The sequence below is a fragment of the Canis lupus genome, chromosome 12 (genome assembly GCF_048164855.1).
Source record: "Canis lupus baileyi chromosome 12, mCanLup2.hap1, whole genome shotgun sequence".
Classification (NCBI taxonomy): domain Eukaryota; kingdom Metazoa; phylum Chordata; class Mammalia; order Carnivora; family Canidae; genus Canis; species Canis lupus.
The window spans coordinates 56,981,113-57,004,351 of record NC_132849.1 but is presented as its reverse complement, the minus strand read 5'-3'; the positions used below and the strand labels follow the sequence as shown (position 1 = coordinate 57,004,351).

Here is a 23,239-nt window from a genome sequence, read left to right as displayed (position 1 = left end):
CCGCTGGTCTGTTCTAGTGCAAGGAAAGGGGGTCTTCATCTTTCCGAATTGAAGCTCCCTGACAGCAGGGCTGTGCTTCATCATTTTCACCACGATGGTGGATGCTGATAAAAGCTCAAGTCTTTGTTGAGCACCTACTGTGTGCCAGGCAGTAGAAAGGTGCTTTATAGCCCTGGTGTCATTTAAGCCTTCTAGGAGCTCTATGATACAGGTATTATCATCCTCATTTTGCTGAGAAAACGGAGTCTCTCAGAGGTCCAGGCCCTCAACTACCCAGTGTATACGAGGCACCTAGCAGCTGTCAGATGCATGAATAACTGACAGCTCCAAGCTAATTGAGGGAAGGGAGAGGCAAAAGGAGAGAAACTGGCCACCGGGAGCTGAAAGAGTTGGTCCCAAAAGTTCAGAGGCTTTGTACCTTTCATTTATTCCTTCTGGCAATTTTTAAGCTCCAAATTGAAAGGTTGGGGAGGGAAGAGGAGTTCAACGTAGACAGATAACATAAGATGCAGATGAGGGGACAGCTTTGTGACCAGCAAAAATAATCAGCTTAAGTAGAACTAAAAAAAGAAAGAAAATAAAAAAAAAAAAAAGGAAAAACACCTAAGTGCCAACAACTGTGCTCGATATTTTACTCCATTATCTTGTATTTGATCCTCACCAAACCTCTTTGAAGTAAGCCTTGTTATCTTGGCTCATGACAGAAGAAACCTGTGCTCAGAGTGTCACGGAGTCTGCCGAAGGTCACACAGCTAACAGATGGGTTACCAGGAATACCAGGAACCCAGGTGCCAGCTTCACAGCTACCGTGAGATGCGGCTACTTTCTTATAAACAAAAGCAAGGAATGGAGATTTCATTACTTATGCTTGAATTTTATTTTGTATTGGTGGAAGGAAAAAAATGGATGACATGCAGGTTTCTTTTATGCTAAAAACCCCAACAAATGGTCATATGCCAGGAAGAGATTCCAGCTCAGTCAGTGCGGGGAGAAGGCCAAGCAGGAGATGAAAGTTTTGGGGTCACCAGAAATAACTCACTAGGAGTGACTTGGCGTGTGATTCAGTGGCAGCGACCACATTTTCCAAACCAGAAAGTTTTGGGGTCACCAGAAATAACCCACTAGGGGTGACTGGCGTGTGATTCAGTGGCAGCGACCACATTTTCCAAACCAGAATCTGCACTCTCTTGCAGACTCGTCTTGAATCAGAGAAACTCCAGAAAATAGTTTGTGTGCAGAAATATAGTAATACATTATCCAGTCGACTCTGCTCTAATGAGACATATGTGTTCCTAAAAATCACTGCATCATGTGAAGTTGCACAGTGAGAACCTTGGGAAAATCAGGGTTACAGGCACGCACTCAAAAACTTCATCAGTGAAGAAAAAGATATAATCCTGTTAGAAAAGGAAAACATGGCTTTACACATGCAAAATAGTTCTGAAGTACTTAAAGACTACCACAAATATGGAACTTTACTACAAAGTGCAAGAGAAATGAAGCTTTGCATGTGGGAGGGGGCTTTGGAAGGGTTTCAGCTTATGAGTTGTTGTGGGGTGGGGGAAGGAGGGAGGTGTGGAACCCTATGGAAAGTTCTAGCGCCAGGTGTGGACGGGTGTGCCTCTAGCATATGCAATGATGGAGGTAGCTGGCGGATGTCTGAGGGGTGTGCGTTTTGCGAATTGCTAAGCAGCTTAGTCTAGCTGGACACCATTTTATGCATTCACTGTAGTGGTTCTTGCACAAGAAATCACTCCTAAGCACACAGAACATCAATGGACTGTTCAGGTTGTTCTGGAATATATCAATCTATTGGTGTGAATTTGCAGGATTATATAACAAGTGTGATAGCAGAACTGATTGTCTATAGGAACAGCATAACAGAATGTCTGAAACTCTTTGAGGGGACGCCTGGGTGGCTCAGTCCGTCAAGTGTCTGTCTTCAGCTCAGGTCATGATCTCGGGGTCTTGGGTTGGAGTCCCGCATCAGGCTCCCTGCTCAGTGAGGAACTTGCTTTTCCCTCTGTCCTGCCCTCTGCTTGTGTTCTCTTTCTCTCACATAAATAAAATCTTCAAAAAAAATAAATAAAACTCTTTCACATGGAAATGTGTGGCTTTCACATCCACTGCCTTTCCACCCAGTAGCCATGGGTCTCTGCTACAGACTGAATGTTCTAGTCCTCCTCAAATTCCTGTGTTGAAGGCTAAGCCCCAGTGGGATGGTGGTAGGAGGTGGGGCCTTTGGGAGGTGATTAGGTCCTGGCAGGGAGCTTATGAATAGGTTTAGTGCCCTTAAGGAGACCCCAGAGAGCTCCCTTGTCCCTTCCTCACTGTCACCAAATCTATGGGCGCCTTGACCTTGGATTTCCAGCCTCCAGAGCTATGAGAAACAAATGCTTTTCGTTGAAGCCTCTCCATGTATGGTATTTTTTGTTAATAGCAGCACTCAATGGCCCAAGGCCATCCCTTGACTCTAAAACCAAGGGACAGCCTCGGACACCTCAAAGGGCTCCTTCTCTGTATTTTTTGGGAATCCTGTTGAATGGCTGGTGACAAAGCATGGCCCTCCAGTCTTTCAGAGGATAATAAAGTCTTTTTTTTTTTCATACTCTTTGTATCCTGTTTTTTTTTTTTTTTTTTGACTGCTTTAATGTCTTCTTTTCCTGGATATTCTTTTCATGCTTTAGTCCTTCTTCAGATGCTGTGACCCTTGGATTTTCAAAATGTGTGCATAAGAATGAGAGAGAAAGTTGACTGGGAGCTCTGTGTCCTCAGGTAGAGCTTGTGGCCTGACAGGTGTTGGTTTTTGGGTGCCCGGGACAGAATCAGCTGGTACTCTGGAGGTTTCTAAATGCAAAATTATGTTTATATTCATGGGCCTAGTTCTTTCTCCTCAGTTGACTCAACTTATGTCAGGAGGAGCCCTTGTGTGTTTCTCCTGCGGGTGAGTGCCTGTGTCCTGGCATTCGGCATGTGGCCATAGGGTGGGAGTGGAGGGACCAAATGCTCTATCCATGGTATTTCTTTTTTAAGATTTTTATTTATTTATTCGTGAGAGACGAGAGAGAGGCAGAGACATAGGCAGAGGGAGAAACAGGCTCCATGCAGGGAGCCCGATGTGGGACTTGATCTCCAGACCCCCAGGGTCACGCCCTGAGCCAAAGGCAGATGCTCAACCGCTGAGCTAACCAGGTGTCCCTATATACGGTATTTCAAAGGAGCTTCCTCTTTTCAGCATTGCTTCTGCACTTAACACATGCCAGAGTACCGAGTCTCTAGTTTTTTTGTAGGAAGATTTGGCTTTCTCTGGGTGTATACCATACTGCAGTATGCATCAACCACAAGTTCTGTCTCTCTAGTCTGGCTTCTGGAAGCTTGTTAAACCTAAACAAGGAAGTTTAATGCTCAGGAAAGTCGGGCCCACCACACAATAGAAGAGATGCCAGAACTGGGTTTTGAAGGATGAGTAGGAGTTCATATCACAACTGAGGGGTAAGGGCTTTCCAGGCAGATGGCACAGACAGTATGCATATAGAATGGGCAGGCATGACAAGACTGGGGGAGTGTGCAGAAATGGAGCCGTCAGTGTTTGGCACCTGTGGCAGAAGCAGCCCTTCACAGTTTGTAAAGCAGATCTAAAGTGACATGAAAAACTCTCAGGGAAACATTTTATAAGCTCCAAGGCTTATTTATCTGTTAATGATGTTATGATCTCCAGGACCCTTTTTGGACAGGTGGAGACTCTCCTTCTTTTTTTGAAGGTCATCACGTCTAGCCTTTGTGGTCAGAAAGAAAAATAAAGCTAACATGTCACGGTCTCAAATGTCAGTGTTGGCTGCTGGTATGGTGAATACGTCTATGCTCGTCACAGTTCACGTGCAGGGGATTTGGCTGGGGGAGAACAGCATTTGATGTGGAATAGGAGAAAGGATTTATGGCAGGGAGATATATAGGCATTGAGATCTGTTAGATTTGCAGATCTGCGTTCAGAAGGGAGACTCACACCAGAAGCATCCTTATAGAGCCCATGTTATAAACTCTCTCTTCCTTACATACCTCGATGCCATTTTCACATCAAAAGCCTATTTTGACAGTAATGGGAAAGCATAGTTAGTTCAAAGGTATTGTAATTCGGGGGCACCTGGGTGGCTCAGTCTGTTAAGTGTCTGCCTTCAGCTCAGGTCATGATCTCAGGGTCCTGGGATCCCTGCTTAGTGGGGAGTCTGCTTCCCTGCCCCCCCCATCCCCACCCCTCGTTCTCTCTCTCTCTCTCTCAAATGTATAATAAAATCTTTTTTAAAAAAAGGGAATTGTAATTCAGTCCTCATAAAGACAGATTTTTATTTTTTATTTTGTTAAGATTTTATTTATTTATTCATGAGAGACACACAGAGAGAGGCAGAGACACAAGAGACACAAGCAGAGGGAGAAGCAGGCTCCCTGCAGGGAGCCCGAAGCGGGACTCGATCCCAGGACCCTGGGAGCATGACCTGAGCTGAAGGCAGATGCTCAACCAGTGAACCACCCAGGCATCCTGAAGACAAATTTTTCTTTGCTGCTTTTCTCTTCATGATGATGACAACTTAATGCAGTTTGCATAGTTAGCACATTATAGGAAGGCATAAAGAAACGTAACAAAAATCTTGAATTCTTTCATTTAGAGGCAATCATTGTAGACATTTTTCAATATATAAGTATAAATGTAATATATATGTTAATTATATGTAGTATACAGTGTATAATGTTATATGTGATATATAGTAACCCATGATATATTATTTAATAGTATAATAATAACACAGTATTACTAATATATAAATATAAATATGTATCATATAACATGTTACATAAAACATATGTGTACATATATATTTTTCTCTCTATAGTTCTATAACAATTTAAAAATCTTTTTGTTGCTGCATGTTATATCCTAAGTATATCTGCATCATTTAAAAACTTCATACAGGGCAGCCCTGGTGGCGCAGCGGTTTAGCGCCGCCTGCAGCCCAGGGTGTGATCCTGGAGACCCGGGATCGAGTCCCACGTCGGGCTCCCTGCATGGAGCCTGCTTCTCCCTCTGCCTGTGTCTCTGCTTCTCTCTCTCTGTGTCTCTCATGAATAAATAAAATCTTAAAAAAAAACAAAACTTCATACATGTAGTTTCTGTGCATGTGGATATTGGAGAGGGCATCAAGCATCCCTTTCTGTTGGACATTCCTGAAACGTCCAGTTTCCACCATTCCAGACAGTGTCACCGGCCCCGCAGGTCCTCCCCAGACCGACTGCCTCCCCTGATGGATGGATGAACAAAGGCATATGCCAGGGGTTTGCTTGGACCCCAGAGCCTCACCCAAGCAGAACCACTAGGGGGTGCTGCCCCTGCTTTTGCTGGAAGGTCCAGGATGAGTGGGGTCTCCCCCAGGCCCTTTTAGGAAGCCGCAGCTCAGCTGGGGAAGGACCAGCTCTGGGACGTGGAGTTCTTCCTTCCACCCTGGAGCTCCTGGTACTTTTGGAAACTGGGCCTAGAAAGAGCCGAGAACTCTTTTTGCCGACTGGGGAGCACTAACACGAATACTAGAGCCTTTGGCCTTTGTCACAAAAGGTAGATGGCATAAAGACCCCTGGTCATATCCAAGTCCTCTTCGCCGGCCACTAGACGATCCTGACAAGACGATAGAAATGAGCGTTAAAGGCGTTTAGCCCAAGTGAAGTGGCCTCTCCTTCCTTCTTTCCTTTCCTTTTTCAATTAGGATTTGATTGGGATTCCGAGGTTTCAGGGTCAATTACAACAGGAATGTGTAGGAAGCTCCAGCCAAGGGCGGGTGTTTTCCTTGATTTGCGTAGTGGAAATGATTCAACTAAAAGAAGTTTAAGGATGCGCCTCTGTGAGCCTGGGAGGAGGGGTGGGGGGTGCCCCTGGTGTTTGCGGGGATGATGGCCAGGGGCCCGGGCTCCCGCACCTGCGGCACACTCGAGTGCCAGCTTCCCGCGGCAGAGCCCGTGCTCTTGTCCTGACCCTTTGTTCTCTGCGCAAGAGTACGCGGTTCCACTCCAAGTACAAAACTTTCATGTTGTTTAGAAAGACTCGGCTTGACCGCTGGCGGTTAGCCTGACAGATTGGTCTGTACCTGCGTGGAGAGCGCTGTGACCCAGCAAAACGCCGCGGTGCTGAGAAGATAGAGAGCCGTGGCATTTGCCACCTGACCCAGCGGGAACCCCGGGGCACATGGAGCTCCACTTGGAAGGGCCGCAGCTGAAGTTGTTTTTTTCCCCCCCTCTAGTTGTTGTTGTAGCCTGGGAGCAGATACGGGCTTTGGAACCTTTCCCTTGGCTGGCTTGACTGCCTCTGCTTCTCTGGGCAGGGGCCGGGGAGCCAGGGTGTCAGGCTGACCGAGCACTCGCCCCGCTCTCGCTCTCGGGGGCTCTCGGGGGCTCTCGGGGGGGGGGCGTGAAGGGTTCCCCAGGGGATCAAAGGCCCGGCCCGACCTGGGGAGGCAGGAGCCCCTGCAGGCGCTTCCACTTTGCTGACTCGAGCTGGCTGGGCTGTTGATGTGCTGCCTGAAACGACCAGCTTTTTGTCAGGTACGGTGCATTTGACTTTGGGAGTGGAGCCCCTGCTTTTGGGGTTGCATAGGTCTGTGTTGACTTTTTGCTCATTATACAGACAGCCCTGGTCTGGGTTAAGGAGGCGAAGGGCAAAGCATTAGCTTTCAGTAAAGTGCAGGGGAACGAACCATCCACCGGGTTAAGTCCACCGCGGGAGTTAGCCTCCTTTAGTTTTATTGTTTGCAAGGGCATCTAAAGGGGGTGTGAGTAATTAGTTCCCTAGCAAGGTGGACGCGGAAGCGGCAGTGAGGAGAATTGTGAATGATATGCTAAAGAGGCCAACAGCGCTTTTTGGATCCTGCCTGGTTGTTTCTGGGGAAAAGTTTTGTTTAGTGGTTTCTTTCCTGAAAATCTTCATTTTCATTCGGAAGGTGCCTCTCCCCCATCCCGGCTCTCAGTGCAGCGGGAGGGGACGCCCCTACTGCGTTGGTGTCCCAGGGGAGAGAGCTTGGGGACCCACGAAGCGCTCTGACACGTGAGCAGATGTCCGCGTGGCGTCGTGCTGGTGTGGCAGCTGCGGGCAGGACAGCCTCAGTTGGGGAGCCGGGGGATTGCACAGAAGTCGGCCCCTCGCCCCCGCTCTTCTTCCTGAAACCGCACCTGTGGAGTTTATGAGTTCCTCCAGGGAAAATCGGAGAAATCTACATTAGAATGCTGTTTCCTGCCCGGAGGACTGTCAAAGAGTTTATAGGAGACCATTCTGCGGCCTGAATGCGTTTATGGCCATATCATATATTCGGGGCGGACTGTTCCTGCACCCCCATTCTTCACATGGGAGGGCCCCAGCGCGCCTGTGGAAGTTACGGAATGAGGTTGAAAACGCAGGCTGGAGAGGGCTGCACTTTGTGTTTGGTGTTTCTTTCTTTCTTTTTTATTTTTAAACTTTGGGCTCACCCGGAAACATCCTCGTAGTTGTATGGTGACCAAAGGATTCCTAAATTTTGCCCTAAGGAGGCTGGAGGAGGAAGAAACAGGGGTTCCTGGCAGCTCAGGTTGGAGCTGGAATTTGGGGGTGTTCTGGTGCGACGCTGGGGTGGGGCTGTGTCGCTGTGTCATGTCTCATCCCTTCCCTTGAGGCCCTGAAAGGGCAGCAGGATTCAAGGGGAAGGCTGTCACCTGCAAGGACAGGGAGCCCGAGGCCAGAGGCCAGAGTGGCCGAGTTCTTACAGGTGTGTTGTGGGTGTGATTCGAGTGGAGGCCACTGGCGAAAGGGAAGGAGAGAGGGGCCTGGCTGGCAAGCTGGGGAAGGGTTTTCTTTCTCGAGGACTTGAACTCCAGAGCGTGGCCTCATTCTTCTCTGTCATGGTCACCCCACTAGTCGAGGATGAGAGAGTTCACAGATAAGTGGGTATCAGACCAGGGAGTGGGCGGCCTGCAAGAGCATGGCTGGAGGATCCTGAGCGCTTGGCTCACCCAGCTCCTGTTTTCTGCATTGAAGCCAGCCAGCCTCCCCCATCCTTCATCTTCCCCGGAGGGGGCCAGTCTTTGAGTTGCAGTATATGCAACATTGCCCTGTAGACCTTCCCTAGGAAGCCGAGCTAATCTCTGAAATGCAGCTTCATCAGGACGATGGAGAGTCCTTTCCTGGGACTGATTCTTAAAACACGTTGGCAAGGCTTAGTCTGAACTGGTTCCTCGCCACCCTCCTCTCTCTGCTCCCCCACATATACCTTCTGTGCCAGCATCTGAAAGGATCTGCCTTCCCCAGTCCCACGGTGTCCCCCACCCTGAGTCAAGCCTTAGTGCATTGTCCACCTCCTGCCCAGAATGCCCTTTCTTCTTTGCAGCAAACCGATGCTCATCCTGCCCGATACAGCTTTAGGAGGAAGCCCTCTGCGACTGACCTGAGATAGAAACGTCCATCCTCTGTCTCCTTTGAGCCACCACCTCCTTGCTGGGGCAACCACCACCCTGCTCTTCCTACACAGCTGTGAGTTTCTTTAGGTCAGGGACCCTGTCTGGTTCACCTTTGCCCTTCGCTCCAAGAGGGAAGAAATATTTCTGCTCTATATCCAGATCAGACTCTCGAAGCCTTTAATTTTAAGGCTAAACCGTGGGCCTGGAAGAGGAAAGTTCACTTTTTTTCAGAGGAGGCATTGAACAGGGCCAGAAGTTGTCATTTGTAGCTTAGGACAGACCCAGCTGTCTGAAGTTGGTGCTGAGACCCAGGAGGCCTTCAGCTACGTCTTCCCTTTGAGCCTGGCGTGGCCTGGGTGGAGGTCAGAGGGTCTCCAGCAGCCTGGGGTTAGATTAGCAGATCAACAACCATTTCCTTGCCAGATCTGCTCCCTGTAAGAAACTGCTCTGGACTCCGTGAGGAGCAGAGAGACGTGTGAACTCGGTTGCTATCTCCAGCAGCTCTGACCCTGAGGAGGTGGGAGACACACACTTTGTGGTCCTTGGGGCGCCGGGGGTGGGGTGTGGGGGGAAGACCCGGATCCCAGTGGGGGTGGCGGCAAAGTACTGGGGGTGGGGGGCCAGAAGATGGAGGGATGCATTTGGCTAGAGTGGAAGCTGGCACAGACGGGCCGGTGGAGCAGCAGTGTGCTCAAGAGGAAAGAACAAAAGTGCACATCTTGTACTTAGATGATCTCCAGGGAGGGCTTCCTTCTGATGCTGCTTGGAATAGAATACAGTGAGGTCAGTTCAGGTAATACCCTGGGGCAGGGGGGGCAGGAGCGAAACCCCTCCCCGCCCCCCAACTGTAGCACAATGACATCCCGGGAGCCTAGATTAAAACCTCCCGTACGTTTCCTTGCCACGGCTGGGGTTTTAAATCCAGCAGCTCTGGGACAGGACCGGGCTTCATTTCCCTACCGTCCTCGCTGTAACCTCCAGTGGGTCCTACTCACCACCCTCCCTGGTCCTACTCGCTTCCCCTGCCCCCTGGCTCCCTCTTTTTTAGAAGGTATTTTCTGGAGGCCTGCAGTGTCCGGGGAAATGAAGGGGTCATCAGAATAGTGCCTGCTGTCAAGGAGCTTCAGGTTTTGAGAGGAACGGGGGTGAGAGACCTGTATCTGCTTGGGTTGGCACATTTCAGTCAGTGCCAGAAGTTTAATGATTTCTGCTGGAGTACAGTGAGTCACGTTAAGTCAGAGTTTCTGGTTAACATCTAGAAATTAGAATGAGGAGCAGTGAATTCCAATTTTAGGGAGGAAACTAGAGTTTATTAACATCTGTGTGCCAACCACCCTCCAAACTGTTAGTTTATTTGGCCCCGGGAGGTAGTCCTTCTCCTGTGATAAATGAGGGAAGGGTGGTTCAGAGAGGTTAAGGAACTTGCCCAAGGCCACACAGCTTGAAAATAGCCTAGCTATGAATTAAGTCCCTGGTGGTCTTATTCCAAAGTACATGCTTTTTTTTGTTGTTGTTAAACCAGCTAGCGGGCTGATTATGAATGCTTTGCAAAGCCCAACTTTGAAAAATTGTTTGAGGTTGGTAACGTCAAACTTGCCCAAGAGGCTTGAAGGGAGCAGTGGAGCCTTCTCTGAGCTGGTTTCCATTGAATTGGACACGGTGGCTGAGGACTAAAAGAGCTTGTTCTCAGCACATCGTGGGCCTGTGTCTCCGTGTCGAGGGCCTGAGCCAACAATGTGTGTCCTGGGCATTTGGGGAGCAGAGCCAGCTTGGACGAGTGTGCAGCAGGGGAGGTGTGGGGTTTATGTTTATGAGCAGAATGACGTGTGTGCAGCCCCCAGGGGTACACAGAACTGGATGTGATTTTAGGAAGGGCATGCTAGCCCCTTGGGCCAACTCTGTCCCCGGGGACAGATGGGGGCTCTGGGTTTAGGCAGAGGTGCCCCCCCCTTCTCCCCCCCCTTCCTTGACTGATAACACAAAGTGAAAAGTGCTCAGAAAGGAACAGGAGAATTAGTGAGGGCCCAGACGTCAGCCAGATGCTTAAGTGTTGGGATTCCCCATTAAGTGTCTGCAAGTCTTTTAAGATAAATGGACTTCTTAGGCAACACTTTAAAAAAAAATTTATTTTAAATTTAAATTCAATTTGCCGACATAGAGTATAACACCCAGGGCTCGTCTCATCCTGTTTAGGCAATACTTTTGATCTTTATTCAGAAGGAGAGAAAGAAGACAAAGTCACTTTTCAAGGAGAGGCTGAGCCGAGTATTTCTCTTTGAATAGGCCTGAGTGTGAGTTTCTTGCTTTTATCTGCGGGAGCAGCCAGTCGGGCTGGCGGAGAGGCAGACACTGTCCAGACCCGGCCCCCAGCCCCCGGCCCCGGCGCTGCTTGTTTGTTTGCCTCTGGGACCGGTGGTCGGCCTGCCTGGGCCTTCCTCCCTTCCGCAGCATTCTTAGAATGCTCTTGGTTTCCGTTGTCTGACTTGAAATGTGTTTTTTTAAATGGGGCTTTTCACTTATGGGGGCTTTACTTTACTTTCTTATCTTGGCAGCCCCCCCCCCTCCGCCCCCTTTTGGTAAAGCACCTTTAAGGGAGAGCCTAAGGCGATTTTTTTCCCTCCCTAAACAAAAGTTGTAGTGTGGCTGGATGAGTGAATATCTTGAAAAAAAAAACAAAAAACAAAAACCTAGCGACTTTAAAAATCACTCCCTTTTCTGGAGGCATCGCCTTCTTTGAAAGCAAAGACTCTCCTGCCCTGGGCCATTGTTGGACATTCTAAGATTGTCCAAAATGTGTGACCTTGGACAGGTCACTCCGTGTCACTCTGCCTCAGTTTCCTTGAGTAGAATGAGAACCATGCTCCCATGCAGTTTGGAGCCGTGATGAAGAACATGTAACGTGGACGTCAGCCGAGAACAGGAGCTGCGCAAAGCCACCCTCATAAACGATCGCTGACTTTTATATGTTCTTGGCGTTTACGTTGGTAAAGGAAATAATAAAGACACGAAGGCAACAAATGCTTTAAAGCCCAGAGGCCGTGTCTTCCTCTGCAAAATGAAGACAGTCCTTTTGTCACCGAGCTGTCAGCACAGGTACTTCGTTCTGTGGCTCATCCGTTCAAACTTGCATCTCTCTCCGTGTGTATTTGTTTATCAATTTATAAATTGGGTACATGGACCACAGGATAGTGTATCTATTATTTACATTCTTTTGCTATTTGTTTATTTATTATTATTTTATTTTCTATTTATTTTACTATTTATTTTATTTTTTGAAATATTTTACACTCTAAAACAGATACTGAAAAAAAATTAGAATGATTAGGTGAAATAGATATAAACAGAAGTTTCGTGGATTTTTTTTTTTTTAAGATTTTATTTATTTATTTGACAGAGAGCACAAGCAGAGGGGCAGAGGGGCAGGGAGAAACAGACTCTCTGAGGAGCTGGGAGCCTGATGTGGGGCTCGATCCCAGGACCCGGGGATCACGACTTGAGCTGAAGGCAGATGCTTAACCGACTGAGCCACCCAGGCACCCCGAAGTTTTGATATTTTCTTTTTCTGTGGTCCTTGTGGATAGAATGCTGGGATGTATAAGAACTATCATGGGACCTTACAAGCTCTGTCACGTGGTTCTGTGAGTATGGGTAGAACCTTCTAGAAGTAACGGCAGGGTGTTATGCTGTTATGCACGAGCATGCGTAGTCCCCTGAGGCCGACTTCCTGGCTTTGTCCTTTAAGAAGCTCAGAGGAATGCCATAGCTTTCTGGGAAATTGGGAAAGGTCTTGTCACTACTAGAAAAGGTGTGGAAGAGAATGGTAATACAGGTTCATAACCCTTAAAAAGGTGTCTGTGATTTCCTCTTCTGTGAATTGAAACATCGTCACGCTGCTCCGCGTTCTTTGCAGGTGGGCTTTCAATTCTAGAAGGAGCAATGGCTGTGTGTTGTTAGACTCGTCTCCCAACCTTTCTGAGCCTTAGTTTCCTCGTCTGTAAAATAGCGATAAAGACAGGGATAGAAATAATTGCCACGGGGATCCCTGTGTAGCTCAGCGGTTTAGTGCCGCCTTCGGCCCAGGGTGTGATCCTGGAGTCCCTGGATCGAGTCCCACATCGGGCTCCCTGCATGGAGCCTGCTTCTCCCTCCGCCTGTGTCTCTGCCTCTCTCTCTCTCTCTCTCTCTGTGTCTCTCATGAATAAATGAATAAGATTTAAAAATAAATAAATAAATAAATGTTTAAAAAAAAAAAAAAAAAAAAGAAATAATTGCCACATAGGATTATGTCCAGGATTAAATTAGATAATCTTAAGGAAATGCTTGGCAGGCTGGCCTGCCTTTGGTCTTGGTCTGTCATCCACCAGGACCTTCAGTTGCTATTCTGCTGAGGTTCTGCATGAGTCTGTCATTCATTTTTATTCCTGTATTTATGTTTTTAAACATAGCCTTCAGTTTTTCATAAGCGTGAATGTGAACACAGTCTAAAAAGTCATCTTATAACTTTTAAAGTGAAAAATACATATTTCTCCTCCAGGTCCTGCTACCTAGAGGCAACTGCCTTTTACCTTTTTAGATTTTTTAAATTCTGTTTCTTAATATACAAATGTGTGCTGCAATTGTTAATCTCTAGACCATCTTTTCACTTATACTGTGGAATATAAGAATTTAGCTTTCTCATGCCTCCTTTCCCTGCCCCCAAAACACATGCTCGCGTGCACCTACCCAAACACACACACGTGCATGCTCCACTTCCTTTTCCCTATCCTTCTAAGATAGTTCTGTTACAAACTTTGCTTGAATCCATACTCCACATAGACTTACAGCTATAATTAACTTACATTTCCAATTCCTGTACATCTTATTTTTCTGCAGCTACTAATTGTATTTTTGGTTTACTTGAATTTTTATGGACATATCAATAATTCATCCCAATATTCTGATAGAACTTATAAAACTCCTTTCAACATAGTTTAAGCACATGGGATAATCTGATCTGTTACATTATTTTCTTCTTGGAGACATCCTTTCCTGAGCTGTTGTCCTTTTTTTTTTTTTAAGATTTTATTTATTTATTCATGAGGGGGGAGAGAGAGAGAGAGGCAGAGACACAGGCAGAGAGAGAAGCAGGCTCCACGCAGGGAGCCCCCATGTGGGACTCGATCCCGGGTCTCCAGGATTATGCCCTGAGCTGAAGGCAGATGTGCAATTGCTGAGCCACCCAATTGCTGAACCAATTGCTGGGTTCCCTGTCCTGGGTCTAATGTTTTCCAATTTGTCAAAATTTTATTTTCCCCAGTAGTTTGGGGAGAAAGAATAGTTGGGAGATGTTTCTTTACTCCTTTTCTTTTCTTTTTTGTTTTTTTGAGATCTTGAATTTCTTAAAATGATTTTATTCTACTTGTACTTTGGATTGTTATTTTAGTTGGGTATAGAAGTATAGGTAGCACATCATTTTCCCTCAAAATTTTTGAGAGCATTGTTTTGTTGTTTCCCTGAATCCCTATTGAGAAACCCAAAGTCATTCTGATTATTTTCAACTTGAGAATGAGCCAAGTTTTTTTCTTTCTGAATCTTTCTTTGGGATCCTCTCTTTATCCTTGGTGTTCTAAAATTTCACGGCGATGCTCCTTTTTCATTTCTTATACCGGGCCCTTGGGTTTTTTATTTTATTTTATTTTTTATTTTATTTTAATTTATTTTTTTATTTTATTTTATTTTATTTTTTTTTCCTTGGGTTTTTTTTTTTTTTTTTTCCTTGGGTTTTTTAAACCCAGAAACTTAAGTCCTTTGGCCCTGGAAAATTTTTTGGGTTATGTCTTTCAGAATATTATCACCTCCATTTTCCTCATTCTCTTTTCCTGGAACTGCTATTGGACCATGATTGATCTTCTAATTTTCTTACTTTTTATTTCCTTTGTGTCTTTATCTTCAACTCTGTTTTTTAACCCTTTCAATAAAGTTTAAGTTTTGATTATCATTTAAACAGTTTATTATAATTTTTGTTTTCTGCCTGTTTACATTTCCTTTTTTAAAGACTGTATTTTGGGGGCACCTGGGTGGCTTAGTTGGTTACGCATCTGCCTTCGGCTTAGCTCATGATCTTGGGGTCCTGGGTTCAAGTCCAGCATCCGGCTCCCTGCTCAGTAGGGAGCCTGTTTCTCTCTCTGCCCCTCCGCATTGCTCTCTCTCGCTATCTCTCTCAAATAAATAAAATCTTAAAAGAAAAGATTGTATTTGTTTTTTAGAGCAGCTTTGGGTTTGCAGCAAAATTGAGAGGAAGAGACTGAGAGTTCCCATACACCCTCTGCCCTGACACATTCCTTGTTGATCTTTATAGTGTTCTGTTCCCATTTTGTGGATACAGTATTCCTCTGAGGATATGAATTGCGGTGTGTGTGTGTCATCTTTCTTGTAGTTTTTGTTTGCTCTCTTTTATCTGTATCTTTTGGACTCTACTTTTTATGTTAAAAGGAGTTTCTCAAAAGCCTTTGTGATGCTGGTCTTTGGATGTCTGCTTGTTGTTACGGATCAGGCCCAGAGGATTTTGGGAAAGTTGCCATACAAAGGTACATATGATGTACTGGGCAGGGGCTCCCTTATGGGACGTGATTGTATATGGGTCTGTGGCATTGGGAGCATCCCCCGTTTTCAGTGTCTGCACATCCCTAAGCCTAAGTGTCAGCATTTTGGGGGAGCCAGATAAGGAAAAGGAATGAGAGGGGAGGGCACTTCATCAATCATTATGTGGACAAACTGGTTCTTCTGTTTTCCTCCCATACCCTGGTATCAGCTGTATCCCTGAGTCCAGATTCTCTGTGATTTTTTTCTTGAGTAAACCTCCAGGCTTCAGTGGAGACAGGGAAGAGGCTGCTGTGGGAGGGGGAGGAGGGAGAAGAGTGGGAGAGGGTCGGGTTTCCCTGCCCCCCACCGTAGGTCTTCAGCCCCACTTTTTCACTGTGTTGTCTGCAATTCCTAAGCTTTTTCTGGCTTCAGTTGTGGTTTGAATTGGTTTGCTCCCTGAGGATGCCTTAGTTCTTACTCTTTCAAAATCTGTCTCCACTTCTTCTGCTTTGCATCTTCCAAATTGTGCGGGCATGTCTAGCCTGCTGTTACTTTGTCTCCTCACTGGGTGGTGTGTATATACCTGTGTGTTCCTCACTGCCTTCCTAGTGTGGTTTGGGCAGGAAGAGAGCTAATGTGCATATTCCCTCTGTCCCCTCTCCCTGGAGCCTCCTCTCTCTTCTTTGTCTCCACTTGTGACCATCCTTGATCCTCCTTGACGTGCCTGCCCCACACGTATTCTCATTGAACTTCAACCCAACCTAGAGCTTGCTGCTCTTTCCAGTGGAATGTTCTACATGCCACAGCTTGATTTGCAGGTGCCACGGGAGGAGCGTGGCTTGGGCTGGGTGTCTCAGCCATCGAGAGTGTGCTGAGATAGCCCATCTTGGTGACTCCCAACTCACTTGGGATCAGATCCGTCTGCTTTGCCTGGTCAAATTCAGTGCCTGGTCAAGTTCAGTGTAGGTGCTTCTGGGGTCAGAGGAGCCAGCAGCATTGCTGGCTTTCCCCGTAGTTCTGGGATTTGAACTGCCATAGAGCTATATTTGAGGTTGATTTGGTGGAATGGGCTCCCTACCTCTCCCGCTGCATTCCTAGGTACAGAGTTTTCAAGACACTTTTTGTGTTTCGGTCTTAAAAACCAGCAGATAGATAAGCAGCCCATTGAAACCGCATCTATCAGGCCCTCCGGTTTTATCCCAAATACCTCTGTCTGACTGACCTGCCTAAAACACCACCTGATCCCCATAAATCCCTAGCTCTGAAGCTTCAGCCACCGTTTCCTGATAAAACAATGTCTGATTTTCACCCTGCTTTGATTTTGCTCTAGCACAGTGCCATCTCATAAGCCATTTACTTCCTGTAAAGACAAATGTCTCCTTTTTCTAGGGCATGTCTGGCTGTCCTTATGGGGCTTTCATTCTTTTGCACTCTCCTGGCCCTTTCTTAAATGGTCTTCCAAAATCTATCCTACCAAAATACCCTCCTCTCCCTTTGTGGCCCCCCTCAGGGTACCAGCCCCTCGGCCTAAGTTTTCCCTGGTCCCCTCCAGCACCCCCTACATTGTAGCACTTACTGTCACTTGTCATTTATGATCTGAAATTCTTCTCAGCTGAATATTCAGTTTTGGCCGGAAATTAGTGATCATGCCCTGAGTGCCAGGTGCTATGCTAGGCACTTTCCAGCTGCTCAGCCTCTTTTACTCTTCAAGTGGTGAGTCAGCCTGTCAGGGTGCCCGCTTTACAGATGAGAATACAGAGGCTGGGTAAGTCAGGCACTATGCTCAGGGTCACACATGCTCTCTCCCATTGACAGCTGCCAAACGCTTTTGCGTCATAGTGAAGGTTGTGGTGCAGGTTCTGGGGTTGAAGAACATCATGCACCAGCAGCGGGAGGAAATGGACCAGGCCTTGGAATGCAGGCAGTGAAGGATGATGTGTCAGGGTGTGGAAGAAATCCCTGCAGCAGGAGGCTAGCAGAGACCTGCCCCAGAGGCAGCAGCCCCAGGGGAGCGGGGGCAGGGAGACAGCAGCCCTGGCCCTCGCAGATGTTGTCTTCCCCCCTGGAGGCCTTGGGGAAGATAATTAAGCTCTCATGTTTGACCCTGAGCTAGGCTCTTGGGTTCCCTAGCTGAGGGGGAGTGGGATTTTAAGGTGCCAAAGAGCTCCAGCAGCGCCCTCTGGCCCATCCCCGCTCTGCCCTCCCCTCCCTTCCCCTCCCCTCCCCTCCCCTCCCCAAGCCTCTCACCTGGCAGGTGGTTTTGTCAGTAAGCCAGAGCTCTCCAGGTAGGAAGTTCCCATCCCATTCACTTGTGGTTCCCTGGGCCCTCAAATTTTCATATGATTCTCAGTGCTCCTTTTCCATCCTTATTTACTGGTGTTTCCTCATGATTTCAAATGCATCATTGGATAGGGAGTGGGGTGCATTTTCTCTGTATTTGCTTATAGACATGAAAGCTTTCATGTTTACCTAGGGTTGTAAAATTTTGCTTTGAGTGTGAAAACTTTTCTGTGGTTTTGTTCCTTTCATACTCTCGTCTCCCTCCCTGCCATGACCCCCCTCCCTCTTTTCCTCTTGGCTGCTTCTCCCCCTCTGCCACAGCCCAATTCTATTTCTTTTCTTTGAACCAGAACTCCTGCAGGTTACTTATCATCTCCAAGTCTTGAATCTGTCACCTTTAGAATGGGCTTTATAATATCGCTCACCTGACCACCACACATGCATGCCCAGGGCCTTGCACACAGTGGCTGGACAATGAATGTTCAATTTCTTTCTTCCTCTTTATTGCTCCATCCACATTGGGCATTGTCTGCTATAACTGGTGGAACCCTCTGGGCTCAGGGTGCTAATCAGCCGTCAGGTGAGAACAGGACTTTGGGAAGGTAGAGTATGGATGCCTTCATCATTTTCTTTTGGTCATTGAGCATGATTCTATAGAGACGCTGTGTGAAATGGGATGGACTTAAAGCTCCTTTCTGTGGGCCTTAGGCCTTCAGATAGAGATCTATAGAAATAGACATTTTTTAAAATAAATATTTATTTAGTCATGAGAGACACACAGAGAGAGGCAGAGACATAGGCAGAGGGAGAAGCAGACTTCTTGCAGGGAGCCCGATGCAGGACTCGATCCCAGAACCCGAGGATCATGACCTGAGCCAAAGGCAGATGTTCAACCACTGAATCACCCAGGTGCCCTGAAATAGACATTCATGATGTTACTAATTGGCCTCAACTTTAAACAGACCACCTTGAATCAAAAGTAATGCAGATGTCTCCAAATGTGGCCAGTGACCCCTCACTCAGGTATCAAGGGGTCAAGGCTTCTTTGTATCAGGTCAAGGAAAAAAGCAGACATGAGGACCCCCAGAGCCCCTTCTGACACAGGCTGTTTGGGGGCTCTGGGAGCTGACCTCTTTCTCTAGCACCTTCTCTGTGTCAGGTTATTCCTGAGGCTCATTTCCCCAGACTGGAAGCTGGGGCTGGCCAAGGGGCCCTGTGGTCAGGGATTATTGCTTCAAGCAGGAAGTGTTTAGTGGTTTTCATTTACTTGTAGTTGGAAAAGGAAAGGCTGGATCTTCCTTACAATAGAGGCAGAAAATCAGCAGGACTGCTTGGCCCATTTTACCTTCAGGAGGGAAATCAGAGCTCCCTCAGGGTGCCTGGGGCCCCATCTCCAAATGGCTCTGCCACCCAAATAAGGGAGACTTTCTTCCACAGGTCTTAAGTCAGAGTGATGTGTGAAGCCAGTCTCACAGCTTGTGTGACCCTGGGCATCACTGTGATGAAGCAGGAGCTCTTGCTCTGCGGTCACGTTGGTACTGGCATCTGGTGCGATTCTTAAAGTCAAATGCTACTTGGAGAATCAACCATACAGTAGAGAAGAAATATATAAGGATATCGAAGAATTGAGTGATCTGTGCCTTTCCTCCCTTACAGAGGGTTTATACATCTTTTTTTTTCTCATATCAGTAGGCTATTGGTAAAAATCCATCAGGTAGGGACGCCTGGGTGGCTCAGCAGTTGAGCGTCTGTTTTAGGCCCAGGGTGTAATCCTGGAGTCCCGGGATCGAGTCCCACATCGGGCTCCCTCCATGGAGCCTGCTTCTCCCTCTGCCTGTCTCTGCCTCTCTCTCTGTCTCCCTCATGAATAAATAAATAGAATCTTTTTAAATTAAAAAAAAAATCCATCAGATAGCTGTCAAAAAGAACCCCTTAACATTTTATTTTTTTTATTCTTTTAAAAGATTTTTTATTTTATTTATTCATAGAGACAGAGAGAGAGAGGCAGAGACACAGGCAGAGGGAGAAGGAGGCTCCATGCTGGGAGCCTGATGTGGGGCTCAATCCCGGGTCTCCAGGATCACACCCCGAGCTGCAGGCGGCACTAAACTGCTGCGCCACCGGGGCTGCCCACCCTTAACATTTTAAAAGTTGAGTTTCTAAAGGCCACAGCCATGGTTATAGTCCAGTAGAAATTAGAAATAAATAAGACTAGTGGCATCCGGGTGAGCTGAGGTGGTTAAGCATCTGACTCTTGATCTCAGCTCAGGACTTGATCTCAGGGTCATTCGAGCCCCGGGTTGGGCTCTATGCTGGGTGTTGAGTCTAAAAAAAAAAAAAAAGAAAAAAAGAAAAAGAAGGCTAACCTCTTGTTCCCTAAGCTTGACTATTTAGAAATTAAAAATGCATTCCTGGATAATTACCAGGGTAAGGAGGGTATCAAAAGGGAGATTGTAAGCCGTCTCAGAAGAAATGAAAAGGAGAGCATGTTATACCAAACCTATGAGCCATAGTGAAAGAGGTATCCAGAGGAAAACATGCAGCCCGCAGTAGCTTCGTTATTAAAAGAGGTGGAAAATAAGGATGATGTTAAAGTAATCATTTTCAGAGGTTTGGAAAAAATACAATAGATTAAATAAGCCCAAGGAAAAATAGAAACAGAAAGCTAATTTTAATGAAACAGAAAATAAATGGAAAGCATTAGGAAGGAATATCAATTTAATTGCTGGTTCTTGGGCAGCCCGGGTGGCTCAGTGGTTTAGCGCCGCCTTTAGCCCAGGGTGTGACCCTGGAGACCCGGGATCGAGTCCCAATCAGGCTCCCTGCATGGAGCCTGCTTCTCCCCTTGCCTGTGTCTCTGCCTCTCTCTCTCTCTGTGTGTCTCTCATGAATAAATAAATAAAATCTTAAAAAAAAAATTGCCGGTTCTTGGGAAGCACTAAACATAAAGGTTTACCGCATATGATCCAAGAGAAATGTCTTGAGTATCTGCACCTTCGTGCAATGGGATATGGCACTGCCATAATAATTACTTTAAAAGCATTTATAAGAGGAATGAGTGGAATGTTTATGTCCAGTGGAAAAGCAGAATCAAAAATTTCATTTATAGCATGGTTATTAACTATGTGGATACCATCTCCCATCTCCCTCCTGTCCCCAAGCAGTGAAGAAAAGTCTGAAAAGAATACAGACTTAATTAGGTGGGAATGGAGTGTTGACACTCATGACAACACAGAAGGACCTTGAAAACATTATGCTTATCTGGGAGAAGCCAATCACCAGAGACCATAGACCATAGGATTCCATTAATATGAAATTTCCAGAGGAAGCAAATCTATAAAAACAAAGTAAATTAGTGGTTGGCAGGGTCTGGGGGATTGGGGGCTTAAGGAGTGATTGATAGCTAAAGGGTATGAGGGTTTTTTTGGGGGGTGATGAAAATATTCTAAAATTGATCGTGTGATGGTTGCACGCCCCTGAATATGCTAAAAAACCACTGAGTCACACATTTTCACGGGGTGAATGGTATGATACGTGAACTGTATCTTCAGCTGCGGCAAAAAAAAAAAAAAATCACACCGGTTATCTTGGGGGATGGGAATATCCATGATTTCCCTTTTGTTTTTCCACCCTCTTCTATAGTTTCCAGCTTTCCACGTTTTCCAGATGTAATTCTACCTTCCTTGTATAATGGAAACGATGATGAACCACTACAACACTTTAAGGGAAGGATGTTCACAGTTGGCCTTTTAGCAGAAAAGGCAGTGATGGGAAAATCTGCTAGCCTACCTTCCGAGGGAGGTTGTGGGGAGGTCTCGGAATCCGACCATCCGGAGACCAGTTGGCCCGGATCGTGGCGCTGTCAGCGGCGCGGGGCTGTTCTCCTATAAGTCAAGGAGAATAAATGAACCATCATTCGCCCGAGCTCCCTTGGGGGCAGGGTCACATCTCCAGGAAAAGCCGGGGGTCTGGGAAGCCGGGGCTGGCGAGGAGCCGGTTTCCAGCGAGGTATGCTAAGAGGTGCCAGACCCTGCGATCCGAGCGCTAACTTAGAGAAGGCTGTTACTTATATAACTTCCTGTAATTGCCCGGCAGGAGCCGTGGCCGAGAGCCGCCCTCTCCCCTGTGCCGAGCGAGCGGGGACGCGGCCCTGCCCTCCTCGCAGCCCCTTCACTTCTGCCTTGGCCCGACGCCGAAATGCCATTTTAAACAGCAGCCTCCGTCGTCCTTGCTGAAGATGGGGAACTCTTACGCCGGACAGCTGAAGACGACGCGGTTCGAAGAGGTCCTGCACAACTCCATCGAGGCGTCCCTGCGGTCCAACAGCCTGGTGCCCCGGCCCGTCTTCTCCCAGCTGTACCTGGAAGCCGAGCAGCAGCTCTCCGCCCTAGAAGGTACGAGACGCGCGTGTGTTATTTTCCTGCGTTGTGTGCAGCTCGGGTTGCACCAGCACTGGGAACTCTTTCTGCTCCCCTCTGTGTGCAAAACGTGGGGAGAGAAGTATCGGAAAGGTTGCACCTACGTCTTTACTTGCCTAAGACTATTTTGGGCCACAAAGTGACAAGGAGTAAGATTACCCTTCGGCTCCCAGGAGGAAGGAAGAGGGCTGCCGCGGACGGTAGTTGAATTGGTTGTTCCTTTTGCTCTCATTAGGTTTGATGTGCTCCCTGGATGAGTGAGAAATTTTAACACGCTCTGGCCCTCGGTGATACACATATATTTTTTCTCTCTGTCCCGGGATGCACGGCCATATCTTTGCAGATTAGTCTAGGTGGTTTCTCTGTGGGATCGCAGATACAAGAGCCCTCTAGAAACTTTGAAAACCCAGGAACAGACCCTGATGAATGGAACGTGTGCCAGGAATAAAGGAATAAGTTATATTTGGGCATGGGGACAACTTTAGGATTTACTTAATTATCCAGAAAATAAATTGGTTGTGTGTTCAGTCTTCAGTTTGCCTCTTCGATAGCCATGTGCTTTCATGTCAGAAGTAACCCCGCAGCAATCCCTAGGATGAGGCAGTTACTGTTAAGCTAAATTCTTGTGGTCAGTTTATGCCTCCCACTGGAAGTTCCCTGCAGACTGCACTTAGATATCGAAGGCAAAAAGGACCATTGTTTAAAACAAAAATTAATTAAGAAAGCATGCCAGGTCCTGTAGTGGGGAGGTCACGATGTCTGTGGCTCCGTGTCAGTGTGCGTGTGTGTGTGTGTGTGTGTGTGTGTGTGTGTGTGTGTGTGTGTTGGCAGGTGTGGGGATGGCTGGCGAGGAGGATTGCGCATAAGGGAAAATGAGGCACAGAGTTGCCGGTGTGGTATCTGATAGTTCCTTATTCTAGCAGGGAGGCGTTCCTTGTGTCCATCCTTGAAATGTCCTTAACCATTAACTTTGCAAACAGCACCAGTAAGGACCTCAAAATGCTGAATGAGGGACTGGGAGAAACTGGACTGTGCTCAAAAGCACAAACGAGGAAAACCAAGAATTCTCTGGTATGGAGAGCATGCTCATTTTCCAGCAGGGGAGGCACTGCTATCAACACTGGAGGAGACGCGCTGTGTTTCTGGTTAGCTGACACGCTTATGTAGAATGTGTGCATTAAACAGTCATCCTTAGCTACTTTCAGTATCGGAAGGCTTTGTTGCTAATGATACATTAATGACGGTGACAATGACGACTTAGTCCCCCTTAAAATCTACAGAGTGCTTTCCACCTCCACCTGCTAAAGCGATGAAATCCCACAATTTGGGAAGATGGGAGGTGGGTTTGCTTGCAGGTTGCAGCGTCAAGGAGTGCCGGAGTCCTGGAGTTCACCCTTGGCTTTGGTGGCTCTGTGATGGAAAGGCGGCAGACAGACAGGTGGTTAGGTAGGTGGGAAGTGCTCACCTGTGGGGAGAGAAGAGCAAGGTTCCCAGTCAGCTTTTCCTTCTGCCTGAGG

General features: G+C 47.1%; 1 protein-coding gene and 1 long non-coding RNA gene across 9 annotated transcripts in view; one reads left to right on the top strand and one right to left on the bottom strand.

Annotated features, from left to right (window-relative positions):
• GREB1 (growth regulating estrogen receptor binding 1) overlaps positions 1-23,239 on the top strand; it is a 136,120-nt gene that overhangs the window by 39,248 nt on the left and 73,633 nt on the right. For 7 of the 8 annotated variants that reach the window (XR_012004776.1, XM_072771060.1, XM_072771057.1 and 4 more), the window contains exon 2: positions 21,400-21,698. Coding sequence is in view for 7 of the 8 variants with exons in the window: in XM_072771060.1 (XP_072627161.1) it covers positions 21,542-21,698 (157 nt within the window). In the remaining variant the exon portion in view is untranslated. Of the gene's footprint in view, positions 1-6,110; positions 6,583-21,399; positions 21,699-23,239 lie in introns of those variants that run through there. The other variant, XM_072771056.1, reaches the window with a different exon arrangement.
• LOC140601733 (uncharacterized) lies at positions 18,074-21,825 on the bottom strand. Its single transcript, XR_012004777.1, has 3 exons — positions 21,557-21,825; positions 21,094-21,188; positions 18,074-18,218 (listed from the first exon to the last, which is right to left on the bottom strand). It is a non-coding gene; the product is annotated as an uncharacterized lncRNA (long non-coding RNA).